Source organism: Tamandua tetradactyla, chromosome X (assembly GCF_023851605.1).
Source record: "Tamandua tetradactyla isolate mTamTet1 chromosome X, mTamTet1.pri, whole genome shotgun sequence".
NCBI classification, from domain to species: domain Eukaryota; kingdom Metazoa; phylum Chordata; class Mammalia; order Pilosa; family Myrmecophagidae; genus Tamandua; species Tamandua tetradactyla.
The window spans coordinates 6,333,409-6,353,666 of NC_135353.1; the positions used below are offsets into that span (position 1 = coordinate 6,333,409).

At 50.6% G+C, this 20,258-nt stretch overlaps 1 protein-coding gene across 1 annotated transcript in view; it reads right to left on the reverse strand.

Moving 5' to 3' along the window:
- Nucleotides 1-1,244: 1,244 nt before the first annotated feature.
- MECP2 (methyl-CpG binding protein 2) overlaps nt 1,245-20,258 on the reverse strand; it is a 72,140-nt gene continuing 53,126 nt past the window's right edge. Inside the window, exons 4-5 of the mRNA XM_077144756.1 lie at nt 12,358-12,708; nt 1,245-11,076 (exon numbers count right to left, since the gene is read on the reverse strand). Of these exons, the coding sequence (XP_077000871.1) occupies nt 10,008-11,076; nt 12,358-12,708 (1,420 nt within the window). The 3' untranslated portion in view covers nt 1,245-10,007. The remainder of the gene's footprint in view (nt 11,077-12,357; nt 12,709-20,258) is intronic.

Below are 20,258 nucleotides of genomic sequence, written 5' to 3' on the forward strand. Positions count from 1 at the left end.
TCTTTCCCAGAAGCCATGTCCCAAGCCCCAGGGGCTTCTCATGGGTTGGCCCTTATTGGGATGGACTAACCATAGGATGTGAAATGATGAAATACGCACACAGCTCCACGGGAGCAGGGGCTGGGCCATATTTTCCCCCTGCTGGAAGTCAAGTTCCTGGATCAGGCAGGGTGCAAAAGAGATGTTCAGCACGCCCGGGTTGACATTTCAAGCCTTCCATGTACTGTCCCGTTCTGGGAGCTCAGGGTGCACCTTCCAGTCTGGGTGTCCATATTTGGTGAAGACCGGGCTCTGTGTGCAGCTCGGGCCTGCTGCTCTGGGTGGGGGTGTCCTTCAGCAGCCCACAACCTTCCTGGGAGCCAGAGGGGGGTTGTGCAGGGGCTGTGTGGCGAGGCCTGCACACCCCCCCCAACCCGCTTTGCTTACTGCGGCTGCAGGCTTCCCTTTGAGCAGTCCCTTGGCACCCTTGCCTGGTCACGGGCCAGGTTGGCCGAGTCAGCAGAAGCCAGGCGAAGACAGTCACAGCTGGCGTGGGACACAGAAAGAGAGGATCCAGAGCCCACCAGAGTCCCAAAGCACCGAGGTCTCATCGGAGAGGGCCCATCCAGATCAAGGAGGTGCCCCTACCTGACCCCTCGGGACCAAGGACACTGCCCCTAGCATGGGCGCACCCCCAACCCCCTAATCCCTGTGCTGCTCAGAAAAAGGCCTCTGGGCTCCACTGAGCTGTGTAGGCCTGACCGCCCCTGGACCTAGGCCAGGAGGGCAGAGTTGGCCCCCCCAGCCTCGCTGTCCCCAAGGCTCCCCATGATACCCGGGAGCAGACTGCCTAGAAAGCGCTGACGTGGACCAAGAGGTTGCAGGCGAGGCCAGGGCCTGAGGCGGGCTTCCCTGTGCTCCCGCCGTGGCCCTAAAAGCAGCTAGGTCTGTCCAGGGAGAGCCAGATCCATTCAGGAAGGTCATGGCCACACTGTCACGGGAACTGGAAGGGGGGACCTCTGTCTTATAATGAAAGCCCAGACCTTGAGTCACTTTCACAGAGAGGTTTATCGAGAATGCTAACAGCACAGGATACAGTACTTCCCAACACAAGGTGCAAACGCGTCACTTAGAAAGGCATGCTGAGTGTTCTTTGCTTTCACATGTATTAAAAAACTTACAAAAATAAAAGAAAACTGCGTGCTGCCCATCTTTTCAAATATTAAAAGAACCTTATGAAAAAATCACTTGATTTTACAACAAAAGACACAAACGGACATCTTTATGTAAATTTATAAGGCAAACTCTTTATATAATAAATAGGTTACAGGGATTCAGTGGGGGTGTTTTTTAAACGTATACAGGTACATTCAGACAGGTTTACTGAAATGGTACAAATTTCCTTAATAAATTGCCTTTTTTTTTTAAATATATCAGTGCTTTCAGTCATTTGGCTATACACAAAGAACCTTTTTTTTTGAACACTACAAAAAAGCAATCAATATTTTTTTGTTTTTAAAACGACCTACTTATCTTCTAAAGTAATTGTCCCAAAACACAAAAACTGAAGGTGAATGCGATAGAGAGCTTTTAGAGACATCTCCAGCTAAGTCTGTCCTGGGCCTGTCCGGCACACTTCTCCCAACCTGCTGTGGCTTTCTGGCTGGATCGGGGGAGTAGGAAGCAACTTACGAGGGACAGACACCCCTGCCCTGTTCTCCTAGCTGCCACCCCACCCCCCTGACTGTGTACTGTGCTCAACCCATGGTGTAGTGGGTCACCAGGATCTGTCCCTCTTCCGGGAGCCCAAAGCCTTGTCTAACGGGGTGGCCGTGCAACAGCTTCTCTGAGAAGGATCCGTTTCTCCAAGGAAAGGGAAGGGGTGTTCCTCCACTCCAGATTTTGCTGGGGATCAGATGACAGTGGTGAGCTCCCTCCCTGATCACCTTCTTGACCTTTGGAATGGGGTGGGGAGGTGGGGGGGTGCCTCCAATGGGCACTTGCGCGGGGCGCGCCTCGGAAGGGAGAATGTCCACTCCTGGCCGGCTCAGGAAGAGCTGCTTCTGGCAGGGTATGTCCACCTCCAGGCCCTAGCCCAGCCGGACCTCTCTGTCCCCCGACACCACCGCCCCCTAGCCTGTCTTCGCCAGGAGCTCCCCAGGGAGGACCCCAGCAGAGCGCCCCACTTAGGCGAAGTCGGCTCTGCTCATGCGCGCCCCCCACTGCTTTTGCTCTGACTTAGAAAATGGGAACACAGCAGCAATGGGGCGTGTGGACGTGGGGCTGGGCTCTCAGGCTTCACTTCTTTGGGTGACCTTTCGGCTGATGTGAGCGGGGGTGGGGAGGGTGGGGGTGGTGGTGATCTCTTCCGATTCTCCCGAAGGGGGAAAAAGGGGAGGCCCTCTGGCCCAGCCCCCCTCCCCCTCCCTCCAGATTTGTTGGTTGGTTTGTAAAGAAAAAGTGTCTAGAAGCATTTGTCTCTGGAACAATTACTTTAAACATGTTACAATACAGACTTCAGTTCAAACACAGAAGAAATTTACTTAGCAAAGTTCCTTTCACCCACCAAAAATTACACAAATATAAGCCTCAACACCACAGTTAAGAGGACCAGTAGAATCTCATGTTTGGAACACAAAAGGAAAAGGAAAAGCCAAACCAAACCCAAACAGAAAAACCCCAGAGAGACGAGGCAAGGGGCAGGGAGGCGGGGGACGGAGCAAACACAGCACAGGTTACGGAGTCCAGATACAGGGGGCAGGCCCAAGGAAGGGACTCGGCACACGTGGAGTAACAGTCCTGGTCATATTTGGTCATATATCCATCAACTACCGATTCTCGAGCGGCTGGGATTGATTGAAGCAGTTATGAAAATCGAACGGAAAGAGGCCTTGACCACAAGGTTAGGAACAGGCTTCAAGGTCTGTGCCCCATTTTGCACTCCACTGTCGTCTCCCCAGAAACACTGATCCGTGCAGCCCTCTCCATCCAGGTGGGGCTAGAGATCAAGGGGTGAGGCTATCTCGAGCGCTGATCTCCTTTTCAGAGCACCACACCCCTTCACAAGTGCAGACACCCACCTGTTAGTGGCAAAACAGCAGCGGCAACGGCCTCCTGGCCACCTCTTCCCCAGCCCGGCCTGCACGAGAAGACTGTCACAGGGGCACTGTGGGACGTGAGCCTGGAAGGCCCTCCAACCCAGGGTCTTTCAAGGGTCCCCAAGATAGCCCAGCCACCCAAAGGGCCCAAGACCCATTCCTCTTTTGGATTCAGGCCTCGGAACAAGCAGTGATACAGGGATGAAGCTTTTGGCCCTGGTGGTTATAATGCTCTCTGCTTTGGAAGAACGAGTTTCTGGATTTTTTTTTTTTTTTTTGGTGTTTTTAATTAAAAAAAAAAAGATCAGAAAGAACTGTTACAACTAACCTCTCTAGCTGATATTGCTTATTAAAGAATTAGAAAAGCAAATGCAATTACTCCTAGGATATGGGAGAAGAGAACAGGATGATTCTGGAGTCTTCTGGATCCCCTGGCGGGATCATGCTGGACTCTGCATGTGGTTCTGCAGTCCCCTGCGGTTCTACCTGGTGTGAGCCACAGGTTGCGAGGACAGGAGAGGCCTTCCCGTCACCCTCCTTTCCCCAGACTCGGTAAAGTCCTGGTCCTTGGCAAGTGGAAGGTGGAACACACTTTGAGCCCAACTCGTAGAGCCTGCTGGGGTGACGCTCCACGCAGGGACGACCGGTTCCCTGGAAGGGGCCAGGCTGGGCTGACTACACTCGGCCTTTACCAGGTCAAGGGGACGCCCTTGGACCTACATGCTGAGGTGAAATGCCCTCACCCCGAATCTGAGGGCATCTCTCACAAGCACAGGAGACAGAGTGCAAAATCTGAGCGATGCTGGGAGCCTGCCTGCGCTTGGCACAGGGAGGCCTCCGAGAGGAACGAGCGGCACTGGATCTGCTTGGACAGAAGAAGTGACCAGCAGACAGATTCATCGTTTTTTTGTTTTTTTTTGTCTTTTTATTTCCCCTTGTCCTATGCTATGGTTATCAGAAATATTGTAATTAAGCAACAGGTATAATTTTAACAGGTCTTTTTCTGTGTGGAGCCACAAGCAAAATGAGTTTATAATTGTGCAGTATACAGATATATATATAAAAATTCAACCGCTTTTTGTGTCTAGTTGGTGCATTAAATGAAAAGGGACAGAAAAAGGAAAAGCAAAACTGAAAAGCAAAACAAAATCCCAGGAGAGAGAAGCAGCAGGCCTATGCACATAGTCTATAAGTTACTGGGTATAATCAGGGTCACCAGGAAAACAGCTTGTTCACTTGACACACAAACACTGCAGGGAGGGGCTATTGAGTGGGCAGGAGCCAAGCCTCTTGACCTTCCACGGCATTCTCCGCTCACTGCTGAGCAGGGCCTAGGAAAAGGGGAGGTGATAGAGGAAGCGAGGGGAGCAAAGGCAATTTGCAAGTTCCCAAAATGTCCTCGAATTCAAAGGCTGGGTGTCCTTCTGCAAGGGTGAGCATCTCTGCTCTGCAAGTGCCAAGGCCTGGCCTGGACTGGGTCACCCTCCCCGCCCCTCCCCACTGGGCCTGCAGCCACAGGGGAGAGGCCATGGAGCTCGGGGAGGGCTCACCCGCCACACCAAACGCACAGGCCTGTCCCCATTGGAGGGGACACTCTCGGTCCTAAGCCTGTTTGAGGAGCAGAGTGGGAGGACTGTATGGGGGCTGGGTGTACTACGAATTCCTGGGGAACAAAACAAGTGATGGGCATATATCACCTCTCCTTCCTAGTTCCCTGGGCCCGTGTTTGAACTCATGTTTTTCTTGACAGATCAGAGTGCTAAAAGGGCAGGAGACGGGGTGGGCTGGGTCGAGACAAGGTAGTGGGACCTCCTAAGTCATGGCTCTGGAAGCAGGCAGGCATGGGCTTCCACAGCCAACCCTGAGAACCCATCAGAAGCCATCTCCTTGGGGTAACCACAAAATGCCTAGGGTGGCCCTTTCCCCCGGGACCTCGGGAGGCACGGGGCAGGATTTCCTTTGCTGTAGTGCTCACCAGACATCTTGGGCCAAGCTCTAGGTATTTTTAGATCAGCAGTATTGTGAAAAGTTTGCTCTTATTCATCTAAACATTGAAATATCATGTTCTGCCAAGTGTTTTCGAGGTTTTCCTTCTAAATTGTCGCGAACTAGTTTCAGTATTCAATTTTTCTCCTTTAATATGTAATTATAGACCCTGGAGGAGGCAGTATCCTAGCGATTTACAATAATTAGGCAATGCCTTTTTAAAAGATTGATACAGTATCTCAAAGAGAAAAACACAAAAACGGAGAAAATCCACACGCTTCATCAGAGTATGGCTAGTTCACTGAGCAGTGTGAGTGGGGACCTTGCAGAGAGCATGGAGTGATGGCAGAAGTGGCCTGAGTCCGATCAGGGAGAGGTGGAGTGGGGAATGAGGTGGACACAGGGACCAGAAGCCTGCCCACGAGGGCGCAGGGGTACTGCTGCTTCTGCCCTCCCTTGGGCAGGAGCCTGGGAACTTGCTGGGTGGACTTCCAGAGTGGACTCTGGGGACAGCTCACTGCCACACACCTAGGTCATTAGTCCTAGAATCTGGGGGATTAAACTCGGATCAGAAAACAATTTGGGGCAACAACAAAGGCTAAGAATTGATGCACAAAGGTCTTCTCTAAGACCAGGCAACTGTGACCCACCTCCCTGACACACTAACAGCCCAGACAGCCTGAGAGCCTGGATGGAATGCTACAGAAAAGGGGGACATGGGTTCCCAGTTAGAGGGGTGGGAACTGGTTCTGCCATCTCCACTCGGGCTAAATGAAATCCAGTTGGTCCCACCTGGTGGATTCAGTCCAGACCCTTTTGCTCTTCCCGGGGCTTAAGCGGCTTATCAAAAGTTAAAATTCAGAGGTACTGTCAGTTAAGGAAACTCCTTTTCCCATCAAGCATGGCAGTTTGTTTCTGGTTCAAATCCTTTCATGTCACAGCTGTGACAAACTAGGCAGAGGAGCAGGCCAACTTTTGTGGCTGCTCACCTGGAACAATGCCACTGAACAGACAGGGCCTACCATGGCAGTGGCCTGGAGCACGCAGGCCGGGGGCCTGGGGTCAGAAGCAAGGTGCTGGCCGTGGTCAGCGGCACTCCCGGCAGTCATGGCCCTGGGCCAGCAGGGAGATGACAGGGCTGCATTTCCACCACAGAGAGGGCCGAGGGCCCTTGGCTGGTTTGGCATGGAGGGGCCAGGTGACATGGCATTTCAATGAGTCCCCTGTGCCTTTGATGCAGGAATAGGGCAGCAGCAGAAGGCAGCTGTACTGATGCCTGGCTGTAGCCAAGTCTCCCTGGATCACCACAACTTCAAAGCTGGCAACCCCACTGATGCTGACGAGCCCACCTATGCACGGGCCAGGCAGGGTGGACCCGGGAGGAGCTTGAGGACACAGAGTATTTGGTTGGGAGAGGAGGTAGTAACTAACAACTAGAATTGGGGTAGTGGAGTCTGTGAAGAAGACCATCAGGTGATCTAGCCCCATGGATATTTGAAAGCTGTCAGTTAATTTTTGTATTCTTCAGGTATTCACTAAGATGCCCGACACTCTTCAAAGTGTTTGAGTACACATAAAATCAAGGTCATACCACGAAACTGGGCTAGACAGAGCTGGTGAGAATCCCATGGCTTAGGCCTTCCCAACCTCCTGTCAACCTGACCCCCAAGGCAGGGGCAGCCTCAGGAGCTGTCAGCTGGGGACTCGGCTCTGGAAAGGCAGGGATCCTACCTGCCAGGGTGACAAAATTACACCAAGGATGCCCACTTAAAGGCAACAGGCTCATGATGCCTATCTTTGGGGGAAGAACAGGGAATGATGGAAAAAGGGGGACAAAAAGAGAGAAAACCTGAAGGAGCCCCTGGCCCTACCTACAACTTTGGAAATCAAAGAGACATAGCTGGGGGAGCAGTGGAGCTGCAGGTCAGACCCGAGCCAAAGAAGACGCACTTGAAACGCTGTGTTCTCAACTACCAGCGCCTGTGACACCCACAAATGAAGAGTGTCATGAGCTACTAGTGGCCCAGCACAACCCACACTCCCCTACCCAGGGAAGAGCTGGCACCAACCCGATGGGGAGGAGCCTTTGACTGCCAACTTCTGACAGTGGTCCCCAGAGCCACACTGCGCTGGGCTGAGGGGAATTCTTCAAAACCAAACCCACCAACACAAAGGTCTTCTCAGTGACAAAGGGCAGTTTGGCAAGCTGGCCGGATGCCATGCCCCCGTGGGTATGTATGTGTCCTTTGGAGGTGCTGGGAGCTGGAGGACCACAAAAGCCTAGAGAGAGGCCACTCTGGAGGTCAGGAGACTTTTGTCCTTGGAGGAAGAGGAGTTACAAAGGACCCGCAACCCTCCTCTGACCACCCACTTTCCTTCCCGGGGAGGAGTCGGAAGTGAAGCTGGAAGATTCAACAGCAGTGCGGGTGTAAGGAGTAGGGCTGGCAAGAGTTTTGTTGTGGTACTTGCTTTTAAGCGTAAGGAAATGGATACAAATATGCTAAAAGGCCAGCTAGGACTATACAAACAGAACGGGGCAAACTCCCTTGCTTCTAACCATTCCAGAAGAGACAAACACTGTATTTTCTTAAGCTACTGATTGGAACTGTCAACTATGGCTCCTGATCACTAGAGACTGGCAAGGAAGTGCTATACGGTTTCTAGGATGTTTCACTCCTTCATGATTACACCATAATAGAGAAGCCAGGGGACAAGAACTGAAATACACAAGACAACACGCATTTGACAGTTCATTGCAGCAGCTCACATGTGACGTGCTTGTGGGTGTTTCTGGAAGCATTAAGACTGCTGTCTCATTTGCTACTTTGATAAGGTACTTCTCAGTTGGACAGATTTAGATATAAGAGACATCTCTGTAAACACAGAAAAGGCTATACCAATATGATGAGGATATGCAGCTAGATAAGGACTTCCTAACAGAGGAAAGGAACCCAAATTAAAACTTATAAATTAAAAGCCTGTACCAAGCCCAAGCCAACTAAGCCCCCTCCCCACCATCCTGAGGGACAAGATGTGGAAATGCAGGATGGACCAGCCCCACCCAGCCTCCAGCAAGCACAAGCAGAACATTTCCATCAGAAAAGAATTCCCTGGATGAAGGAGAGAAAAGGGGATTGTGCTACCGTGGACTAGAGTGGGGGTGGGGTGGGCAGGGTAGTTTCCAGAGGCCGGGCTGGAACCCCGGGGACCTCAGGTGGCCCCAGAGAGCCTCTCTGCATCCTTAAGCAAACAAATCTGCCTGACAAGCCCCTCTTGCTTCTGTGGAATTGAAGGCTGAAAGGCTCCTTGTTTTGGGTTTGGAACAGGTTTCCCTTTTTTCTTACTAGGAAAGGAAGGTTTACCTAGAAGGAACCCTGTGCACTCTTGCTCTCTGCAGTGAGGACTCGTGGTGCTCTGGCCTGAGCCCTGGGCTTCCTAGGGGCTCGGACAGGATAGGGCCAGGCCGGGCAGTGTGGAGACAAAGGGGCGGGGAGATTTCTACAGGTTGCGAGCCGAAAGGCGTTAGCTCAGGGTATGGATGGGCACTGTGACTGCCTGGAACAGAAAGGATGAAAGAGAAGGAAGGAGGTACAGAAGAAAGGAAAGGATGAAATGAAAGGAAGGAAGAAATGGAAGGAGAGAAGAAAAAACAATCAGGAAGTCCTTATAAAATTGCAGCAAACACTTAGAGTTTCGAAGCTTCGTGGGAACCCTATGTGCTAATCCCACTTTAAAACAAGCGCAGATATATACAAATACAGGTAGTTCTGACGCCCGTCACTTCTGGTGGCTTGAGTGACAGTGTGTCACCCCATTCAAGCCGGTTTGCTCTCTGAGCATCTGTTTGTTTTGAAGTGGGAACATGAAGACTTGATAGTGCAAATAATTCTAAGCTGTCCCTAAAGTAGAATTGGAAAATAATTGAAAGAACCTTTCTTCTCTCCTTCCCCCGCTCACTCCTGCCCACCCCAGCCCCATCCACTAAAGCCCCTAACTCCCAGTCAGAGACTGCTTGGAGCTCTGAGGGGCTGGGACTCCCTCTTGCCCCACTGACCTTGGCCTGTTCCCAGCCCCGGGCCAGCCTGCTGCGTCCTCCTCTGGCTGCCTCCACGGCCTCTCTCTCTCTAGTGCCACCCACCGGAGACTGTCCCTTGAGAATGGACAATGCCACCTCACCCTCAGCCATCCTCTCCTCTGGCTCAGGCCAGTCTACACCCAGCAGTGCAGAAGACGCCACCTTCCCAGCCAGGCCAGAACTGGAGTGAGCAGAATCCGCTCTGCTGTTCTGTTAAATGTCCTCATGGAGTTCTGATTGGGGCTGGCATGGGACCAGACTTGGACCGCTATGGGTGGTATCACGTGGGCTGCAGCCACTTGCCATCTTCTTTACTAAAGAATCCAACTGTCTCTCCTGCCTCACACCTCCTTGTCCCCACACAGGTGGGAGTGGGGGAGGTGGGGGGGCACGGGGCGGGGCAGAGCTGAGACGGGGGCACCAATGGCACGGAAAATGGGAGTGTTCTCAGAGCTGCTCTTTGTCCCTAATGACGAACAGCAGCGTGCCACTCTTGCCCCACATAGGGTAAAAAGGTTCGGGTGGGAGGGGAGGTGCAGGCATATCCTAAGAAGCCTGATAAACAGCTTGTCTGGTCAGTAGTATCTGCAGCAAGCCTTGTTGAAGGAGCCTATTTTAGAAAAGTGCAAAGCTACTTCTGGCCCTGGTTAGGTCTTCAACCTGACTGTGCTTGTCGGTAAGAAAAACATCCCAAATGCTCCAACTACTCCCACCCTGAAGCCACGAAACTCTAAGTTTACTGAAAGAAAAAAACATATTTTTTATTTCAGTTAATCGGGAAGCTTTGTCAGAGCCCTACCCATAAGGAGAAGAGACAACAGCTGCCTTTATTCTTGTTGGTTTGCTTTTTCAATCCACTCTGTTTAAAGTCAGCTAACTCTCTCTGTCACGGGCGTCCGGCTGTCCACAGGCTCCTCTCTGTTTGGCCTTGGCATGGAGGATGAAACAATGTCTTTGCGGTCTCCCTCCCCTCGGTGTTTGTACTTTTCTGCAGCCGTGGCGGCAGGAGCAACTGCGGGCTGAGTCTTAGCTGGTTCCTTGGTGCAGCCATCACTCTCCAGTGAGCCTCCTCTCGGCATCTTCTCTTCTTGGCAAACGCTGCTGCTTAAGTCCTGAGGCTCCGGGGAGCTTCTGGGGTCCTTGGAGCTCTCGGGAGGGGGCAGGGGTGGGGGTGGCGGCCCGGGGGCCTTGGGAGACTCTGAGTGGTGGTGATGGTGGTGGTGCTCCTTCTTGGGGGGCGAGGAGGTGCTGCTGCGTCCCTTGGGGCTGCTTTCTTTGCTTTTCCGCCCGGGACTTCTGCAGGTCTTCAGTCCTTTCCCGCTCTTCTCCCCAATGGCAGACACTAGCAGGGGCTTCACCACTTCTTTGACCTCGATGCTGACTGCTTCCCGGGTCTTGCGTTTCTTGATGGGGAGCACGGTCTCCTGCACAGACCTGATAGAAGACTCCTTCACGGCCTTCTTCTTGGCCTCAGCAGCAGCTGCGGCCACCACACTCCCGGGCTTCCGGCCTCGCTTCTTGGGAATGGCCTGGGGGTCGGCCTCTGCTTTTCGCTTCCGGCCAGGGCGTTTGATAACCATGACCTGGGCAGATGTGGTAGCCCCGCCCCCTTCGGCCTTGCCTCCGGGGGAAGCTTGAAAAGGCATCTTGACCAGAAGTTTGCCAGGACTTTTCTCCATGACCCTCTTCATCTGCACGCCCTCTGATGCCGCCGCCTTGGGTCTCGTGGTGCCACTCCCTTTGGGTCGCCCCCGACCTCTGCCAGTTCCTGGAGCTTTGGGAGATTTGGGCTTCTTAGGTGGTTTCTGCTCTCGCCGGGAGGGGCTCCCTCTCCCAGTTACCGTGAAGTCAAAATCATTAGGGTCCAGGGAGGTGTCGCCTACCTTTTCGAAGTATGCGATTAACTCCACTTTAGAGCGAAAGGCTTTTCCCTGGGGACTGTGGGGAAAAATGGAGAGACACAAAGAATCATTAGAAGCTTTCCACAGAAATGTCAGAGATGGAAAAGCAGATGTTCTTCAATGGATACTCCTGATCTTACTAGCAAACAAGAGTTCCATCTAAGCTAAAATGACCTGAAAATACAAGGTCACAGAAAAGGCTAAAGGGGAAGCAATGCAGCACAGGAAGAAAGAAGGAACCAAGGGGGGATGCAGAAGAGTCAGTCTGCAGGTAACCTGGTGCCACCTTCACAGCCTGAATAGCTCATATTGGCTGTTGAACAGAGGGTGCCTTGACCTCTTCCCTAAGGACTCTTCTGCCGCCAAGGCACCCCTGGGGTCTCTCCACAACCCAGCCACCAAAGGGGTCCTACCCGACCTGCCACTGGAACATTCCTGCCTGACTAAGAATGTTACTTAACCTCTCTGGGCTTCTGTCTCCTCATCTGTCAAGGGGATGATGCCCTTTCCACTTTCCTCAGAGTTGCTGGAATTAACCGAGACTATACGCAAGTGCCCTCTGAAAACTGCTAAGTGACACATTTCTGAAGCACTAGTAAGTTTTTTCTCTTCATTTCAAGGAACTTCACAAATGGGAATCTAGGCCCCAGGATGATTCTACCAGGAAGAAAAGAGGCGCTTCAGCAGTTTTGAGAAAAGCCCCTCAAATGACTGTCCTCTAGCTGGGAAATGACAGGAACCCCATGGGCTCCCACTTGCCTTCACAGCCAGGCGGTAGCTGCGGCAGTGGGGGAAGAGGGCTGCTGAGGAAGCAGGATTGGGCAGGACCTGGTGTCCTTCTAAACAGCAGCATACTGACCCCGGGCATCTTTACCGCTGGTGACAGACACATGCTGCGTGTCTTAGGGCTTCCCAGGTGGCCTCTCCTGGAATCCTCACCGTGCCCTCACTTGGGTAGGCCCTCCTGTAGGTCTATTTTTCAATGAGGACACAAGGCATGGAGAGAGGGAAGGACCTGCTGCAGGTACAGAGCTGGTAAGTAGCAAAGCAGGGATTCAGACACACCTATGCCCCACCAAGCACATCGCACTCAGGGCAGTGGCCTCTGTGCAGTTATTCTAAATATACCTGGCTGCATTTGCAAGTGGTGTGTATGATTTAACCTATCCCTGGGAGGTGAGGTTATGCATTAGGTAGTTCAATGACTGGGAAAGAGCTATCACTTCAATGTAAACCCATCATTTTCTTAGCACCTGGCCCCAACCCCCGGCCACCCAGACCTCCCAGCCCTGTAGAGACAGGAGGTGCCCATACTCACTTGATCAAATATACATCATACTTCCCGGCGGAGCGGCCAGATTTCCTCTGCTTAAGTTTGCGTGTCCAACCTTCAGGCAGGGTGGGATCATCATACATGGGTCCCCGGTCACGAATGATTGAGCGCCGCTGTTTGGGAGAGGCAGAAGCTTCTGGTACGGCAGGGGCTGAGCCTGACCCTTCTGATGTCTCTGCTTTGCCTGCCTCTGCTGGCTCAGCAGAGTGGTGGGCAGATGGCTGGAGAGGCTCATGCTTGCCCTCTTTTTCTTCTTTCTTATCCTTCTTCACCTTCTTAAACTTCAGGGGCTTATCCTTGAGGCCCTGGAGGTCTTGGTCTTCTGACTTTTCTTCCCTGAAGTGTTAAACAAGTATGTAAGTATCACAGAAAACAGGCCAGTTTGTAGACAAAGCAAGCGGGAGCTGGCTGGGGGTGTGTGCTCCACAGAGCAAGTCCCCCCGGCCCGCTTCACTCAGGTCCTGATGTTCCTCTACAGTGCTGGTCCCCCAGGGCAACGGAGCCTTCTTTAGGGGCTTTCAACCGGCAGGTGGCATTAGCCAACCGAATCCCACATGAACTATGGCCACCCCTGGGAGTCCCACTTCCAGCATTACAGGTGTCATGTTTCTGAGCAGAAGGCACAGTGTGGCCTCTCAGCCCCATGCCTTGGTGGAGAAAACTTTATCAGCTGAGCAAGTAGGCCTCTGGCTTGAGGGCCAACCAGAGACTCTCGACTGCTGGAAAGGAAGCTACCCACCCAAAATAAGCTGGGGTCCTCTTTACATCCCAGGCTTGGATGGTACCCCAACTTCTGGACTTTTTGGTTTTCTCAAATGTGTTAACACATCTATCAATTTGTGCTCCATAAAACACACACACACACACACACACACACACACACACACACACACACACACAGCAAAATACAAAAACCCAGCCCCAGTCCTGTAAGTTAGAAATGATTTCAAAATAAAAAGTAAAATAAAAATAGAAATAAAACAATCCAGAGTTGCATCACTCTGGACACAGCACAACTTGCAGAGGGGAACCCACTCTGCTGCCATTTCTCAGGCAGTAGCATGCGGCACAGGGCTGTGGAGAGGAGTTAGCCAACCTGAGCTCCAAACAGGGACCTGAGCAAGTGCCTTCATCATCCTGGGTCTCGGTTTCTTCATCCTAACAAGGGCTAACACCACCTCAGAGGCATGCTTACTGTAAGACTCAGATGAGAAGAGGTCCTGAGCCACTATTAAATACTGGCTACTTCTCACAACCCAAAGCTGCTGCTCAGAGTCCTGGTGCAGGAAGAGAAAGCACCCCAGATGGTGTCTGCTTCTATCATGAGACATTCCGTCACAAGAACTCGGCAGATGGGGAAGGAAACAGCCAAGAGAAAGGCATATTAGGTGCTTCCCCTAGCCTGCTGGGACTGACCAGCCTTCTTGCCCTGGCAGTACCGAGATGCCCCCGATTCTTTTCTGCTGATGGAAGCAGCTCCTTCCTTTCATATCAGGGTTTGGCCTGAGAGGGTTCCTTCCTTGAATACTTCAGAAATGGTCACTCTGAGGCCCTGGACCCCACGATCAGAGCCTGAGCCGGAGGGTGGCATGGGATTCCTCTGAAGGAAGCACAGAGAAGACCCCAAGAGTGCAGAAACCATGAGATTCTGCCTTCTGCATTGCTTAACTATGGGTTGGCCTAAGAAGGCAGGAACACTACCTGAGCCAAGAGAGGCTCAGGAAGAAGAATCAGGGGGCTCAAAAGCAGCTATTCTTTCCATTAATAGTTCCTTCCTCCGGTGGCGAGAGAATGGAAACAGCAGGACTATTCTTGTCCTTCTATGTCCTCAGACCTAGAGTACCCTCGTCCCATTCAGCTCATGTCTCAGCTGGTCTAAGCCAAGCAACTGCTCCCTTTCTGTCTACACTGAGGAGATCGTGTAATGAAGGAGAGCCATGGCACGTACTAACAAGCACTATCTGGAAAACAGGATGCAAATAATGTGTGTAAGTCACAGAAGGCTGGGCAAAGCCATGATTCAAGAGCTAGGGAATACGAGGAGTGAGAAGAGCATGCCTTTCTGGAATAGCAAGCTTCTCCAGACCCACAGTTCAGATGCGGTGTGGAGTGGAAGGACTTGCCACAGTCCAGTGGGAAGGTCCTAATGAGGGATTGTCCTGGTCCTCCCCAACTCTGACTCCCTTGACTTCCTGCCTACCCTGCATCAGGCAGCTTGAGGCCAACATGCAGTCACAGATTCATCCCACAGCCCACAGGAGACCTCTTATTGCTGTAAGGTAGGTAGCCCTAACTTGTTCCAGAAGAGATTTTACTTCTCAACTCTGAGCCTCAACTCAAGAGAATCTAAGTAAGGTGAGGTAAAACCAGAAATGGCCTGTGGTCAGCCTTAGGGACTGGCCCACAGGATAGCCCCATTGTAAAGGTTGAGAGAAGAGCACAGCAGTAGCTGTGCAAGCTAAGAGAAAGGCTGTGTGTAGCCATCTGGCAAGGTCCACAGTTGCGGGCAGAAGGGAATCACTGCCTTCACACAATTCACAACAAAGAACCCGGAGACTCTTGGAGCCAGTGGAAAACACTGGAATAACAGGGAAGGTCTGGCTTCTTTGGAACTCTACTTTGTATTCCCCGACTATCTGAAACTCCATGAGGTCAGGTATATGAGCCCAAGGAATTTTAATCACCAGCAAAGATTTTGAGCCATGCCTAGGGTGTAGAGGTTAGCAACGTTGTGCTTCCAAGGCTGAGATGAAAATAGGAAACGTGAAATGATGCTATCTTAGGTTTTTAAAGCACCCTGGTTGTTAGCTACAATTTGCACTAGAATGAGTGCTCAGACTGCAGCAATGAGGGCTCCATTTCTCCTCAGCAAATGCACCATGGGGGTACAGATGAAGAGGAAAGAAAAGCAAGTGGATTCAGAAGTATTATCCTGTTCCATGCTGCAAAGGAGGAGGAATTCGGTCATGTCCAATACAGTCAGGTTTCACAAACCCCTGCCGGCACAGCCTAAGGAAGTCTGTACAGATTGCCTCAGCTCCCAGAAGAGCATGGAAAGGTCCCTCTTTCCTTGAGGAGGGAGCCCAGGACCCAAATGCATGCACAGCTGTCTCAGGGGTGGGGGTGGGGCTTTGTCCACACTGAGTATCCAAACTGAGCAACAGCTACACCAGCAGGACATGACCTTGGTAAGCCCGGTTAAGGAGGCCCAAGGGCGCCACTCTCTCCAGACCACTGTCACCACCCAAGTAGGGGCAGCTGGGCCGACCAGGCTTTGCAGCCTCTGTTAAGGATGCCCATGTCCTAAAAGCTGTAGGGACACTGTAGTAGTGTCCACCCGGTGGGTGGGAGTGAAGGGCAGGCCTCCACTGGCTTTTGGTTTTGAAAGGAGCCCCACCCCCCCAACCCCCCCCCCGATTCTTAGGAGAAAACAAAAGGAGAGCCAATTAGGAGGCAACTGTATTATATCACAGACAAAAGGCTAAGTCCCTTGATGCACAAACAGCTCTTGAAATACAAGAAGAGAAAGCCCAAAAACTGAAAGAAAACTAGCAAAAGACATGAAGAGACAATTTACAGAAAAAGATAAACAGCCCTTAAACACAAGGAAAGAAGCTCAATGTCATTCATGTGAAGAGAGAAGCAATTTCCTACTATGTGCCTCAACCCTGCACCTCTTGCTTGTGGTAGCAAGGTGGCCTGGGAACACTGGCGGCATACTCCTTACAGATAGCTCTTCCAGTACAGTGAACACAACCATGCGGCTGCTTGCCGTGGAGATCCCTTCTAGAAATCTACCCTTGAAGAGACAGCGCCGAAAACACTCAACAACATACACATGGCGTTATTTGTTACAACATTGTTTTTACTAGCAAGATTGCCAACAACTCCACCATGCATCCACAGGGATAGTGCTGCATAAACCCACAACCCAACAACAAGCCACCCTAAGAGAGGTCGAGGCAGCTCTCCATGGACTAATATCTCTATGAAGAATCTACTGTGAAGCAGCAAAAGCCAAAGGCAAAAATGGGTATCTCAGGTTACATTTTGTATAAGCAGTATGTGTGTGTATGTGTGGGGGGAGGGGGTCCAGAGGCACACCCTCGTTGACATTTAGAAGCTCAAGGAGAGGAAAATGTGGTTCATCAGCTCCTAGCTAGAAAGAGGCGAGACCCAGCTCTTCCCAGACTCTGACTTGGGCCTAACGGAACTTCGAATAGCACTGATGATGGGGAACAGAAGGGACCTTTCATTGTATCAGTAATATTCCAGTTCTTCTAAATTAAAATTACTTGAAACCCATATGACAACTGTGATTTTCAATTCTGTGCACTGAATGGTACACAGGTGTTTTGCCATTTTATTTTCTGACTGCTACGTCTATATTTAAAAATAATTCTAAAAACAAAAGCCCATAAAAAGGCCCAAAGGCCATTCTGCTGGGCATAGGGTAGAGGTCAAAATGATACAAAACAGGTAATCCCAATTAGTTTTCCCTTGGCAGAGACTGATGCTCAGAAGGGGATTCTGCCACTAAGTCCCAGGGTGGCCTTGGACACTCTCAAGCCCTGGCTGAGCCTTTGCTGTGACCTGAAGGATGGAGGCTGGGCTAGAGCACAAGAGCACCCCCCAAGGCCACCCCCCCACCCCCAGCTCCACCAGCTCAGAAGCTTATGGAGTTGGTGGAAACACACCTTTTTTCCCAAAGAAACAAAACATCCCTCTCCACTGTCCCCCGCTAACCAGAGCCTACTTTTATACTTCACAGACAAACACATACCCACATACACTCTTCAGATGATTAGGAGGAAGATTAAGCATCTTGTTCCTAGTTCCTAACATCTAGAGTTGAAAGTATCCTCAGAAAAATCATCTAATCAATTCTTCAGTATTACAGATGGAAAAAAAAAAAAAAAAGGACGTTCAACTAGACAAAGTAACCTGTCTAGGGTCACTGTCCAGTCAATGGCTAAGGAAAAGACCTTGCATCTCCCAAGTTGCAACCCTGCCATATGACTTTATCACAAATGCATGCTTTCACCACTCAATTTTCGTTGGCTGTCTTTACCCTGAGCTGGGCTGGCACTGCTAGGGACTAGGAACCCAGAGCTGAATTAGCATCATTCTTAGACCTTCAAGAGTTCAACTGAGGAGTGGGGACAAATAGGTAACAAAGTAATACGAGTCCTTTCCACCCCCAGCCCCAAAGTTTGTCCAGGCATAGCAAGAGCACAGAGAAGGGGATAATTCACTAGGATGTGTGTGTGCTTCCTGGAGGAGGAAGGCCTGAGCTGCACTGTAGGGATGAAGAAGAGTTCCACAGGCAGGCAACGAAGGGTCAGGGTCTGCCAGACCAGAAAGGCAGAGTAAAAGGCATAAACGGCATGATGATTTTTCTTGTCCTATCGCCACTCTGAAGCCACTGTGGCAGCCCCTCCCTGGAGCAGTAGCTGACAACCACGGCCTGGATAACCAGGTGCCTGTGGCCTGCTCCCTCATCTTTGCATACTGGAATACTCCCTCCCTGTCTGCATCTGGAGAACTCCTACTCCTTTTTTGGGAGGACTTAAGTGAGCACTTCTCAAAAGCCTGCTCTGTTCCCGCCTTCCCCTCTCCCCTCCCTCTATGAGTCAGAGCCCCTGTGCAGGGTCCCCATGCAGTGTCCCTACTGTATCTATCTGATTGCTGTTTGTCACCCTCACAGACTTTGAGCTCCTTCTTCACAGGGCCAGATGAATGAATGATCACAACACAAATACCAGGCTGTGATCAAAGACTTTTAGCATGCAGGGCCCAGCTCACTGCCCCAAAGAGGCAAGTTCTAAAAGAGCAACTAAAGGAATGAGGTGTCTGTTGGGCACTGGTGGGCTGGGGATGGCAGGAGACAAGTCAGGGAGGCAGCAAGGGGCACATCCCTGAGGGCTTCAGCATCAGACTCAGGAGGATCGACACTCTACTGTGATGGAGAAAGAGAGAATGAGCACGTGGGCAGCAGTATGGAAGGAGGATGGTTCTACTCAGAGGCTTCAGTGGTTTGGCTTCCAGCAATAAGGTATGAAGCCAAGCCCTCCCTCCTGCTGAAATGATTACAACGCTGGACTGAAAAATGTACAGAAGACACTATAGAAACATCGCAGATGCACCTGTGAGCAGGCAAGGTGAGGCATGCAGTGCAGGCGAAAGGAGAGCAGGGAGGGCAACTGGGGCACCACGCAAATCTCAGGCTTCTTGATGTAATGTGCACAGAAGGATGCACTATCCCCGTCACCACAGGCTGCAAAAAAGTCTAGCCTGAATCCCCTCCTGAGGAAATCACCAGAACATTCCAAATTGAGGGACAGTCTATACAGTAACTAGCTTGGGCTCTTAAAAAAGGTCTCCATCATGGAAAAAAAGAAAAAGACTGGGCACAGTTCCAGAGTAAAGGAAAAAAGACACATTGACTGAATGTGCTTGTGCCTGCTCTATGGCTGGAGCCCTGGGTTAGAGAGGCTGTAAAGGACGCTAACGTGCACCTGGAGCATTTGAATATGGGTATAAATTAGCTCATCAGAAAACTTCCTGAGTGTGGCACTTATACTGTAGGTAGGAGAATGTTCTTGCTTTTAGGAAAGCCACATTTATGTATTTAGTAGTGAAATGCAGCAATGCTTGAGACTCTCAAATGGTAAATGCTGTTGGGGGGGGAATATATATATATAGCACCAAATAACCCTATTTAAAAAGGAGGGAAATGACATTATAATGTGGAAGCCGCGCTAGCTGACACTGATGTTTTGAAGCAGTGACAGGCCAGCTTTCTAACAAAGAGAGAGCTTTGACATTACATGAATACATTAAGCAAAAAGGCAGAAAAGAAAGCCTTGTAGAATTTCCTCAAAGAACCATTATGCCTTTCAGAATGTTATGCTCTATAGGGCGAAGCTGTGTAAATGAAGGTGCAAAGACGTTTCCCCTGCATTAAAACAAAATTTGTTGCTAAGGAAGATTATGCCTAGAATCCGATTTTTAATGTTGAGGGAAATGCTCATCTGATGGGAAGTGAAAGCCACCAAGGAAGAAGCTGCACTGTGAGGAAGGAGGCACAAATGTTAAAGACTGAGACGCTGACCGCAACTGCCAATGGGAGTGAAGTGTGCTACAGTATTTTTTTTTAAAACAGAATTGTTAATGGTTTTGTTAGTGTGCTCTGGTTACCAAATCGTATAGGGTTTGAGTGGTCTACTCCACCCTGGTTTTCCCATAAGAACTCATATTCTTATTGTGCAAAAGATTTATAGAACACAAGATTTTTTTCCAGAAATGCACATATCCGATTAAAGCACATATGCCTGCACAAATCTTAAATATATACAAAGCACTGTGAGGTAAGGCTGTTGAGTAATAAAACATCTTTCAGTGATTTGGCAGCTAGAACTCAAACATTAGATCAAATCTTTCATCTGATTTAGCTAAAGCAAATTAGAGTTGCAGGAACCTGGTTTTCTGGCCAAATCACTATATCCCGAGGGGACTGAGGGTGAGAACTGCCTGCATTTTCATAATGAAAGTAAACTCAAGTCATGCTGCTAAACAAAGCAGAGGAGGCAGTCTGTGGGACTCTGTGCACAGTCCACCCATCACTCCCCGCATGTTACAGGGATGAATGTAAGCAACAGCTGACAGGTGTGGCCCAGCCAGACAGCTGTGACTACGGAAGGGGCCGTCAACTGCCTGTTTTTAGGGATTTTAAAAAAAGGCTAAAATGTCTGGTGAAAGAGGCAGCTGAAAGGTGCTTTTCACCTGAATTAGAATCCTTACTGCTCCCTCACCCCTCCAGAGTGAGTGCCAAGTAAACTTTCAGAATCCCCAGTGGCATCCTGACCTTTCTTTCCTATTTTCGA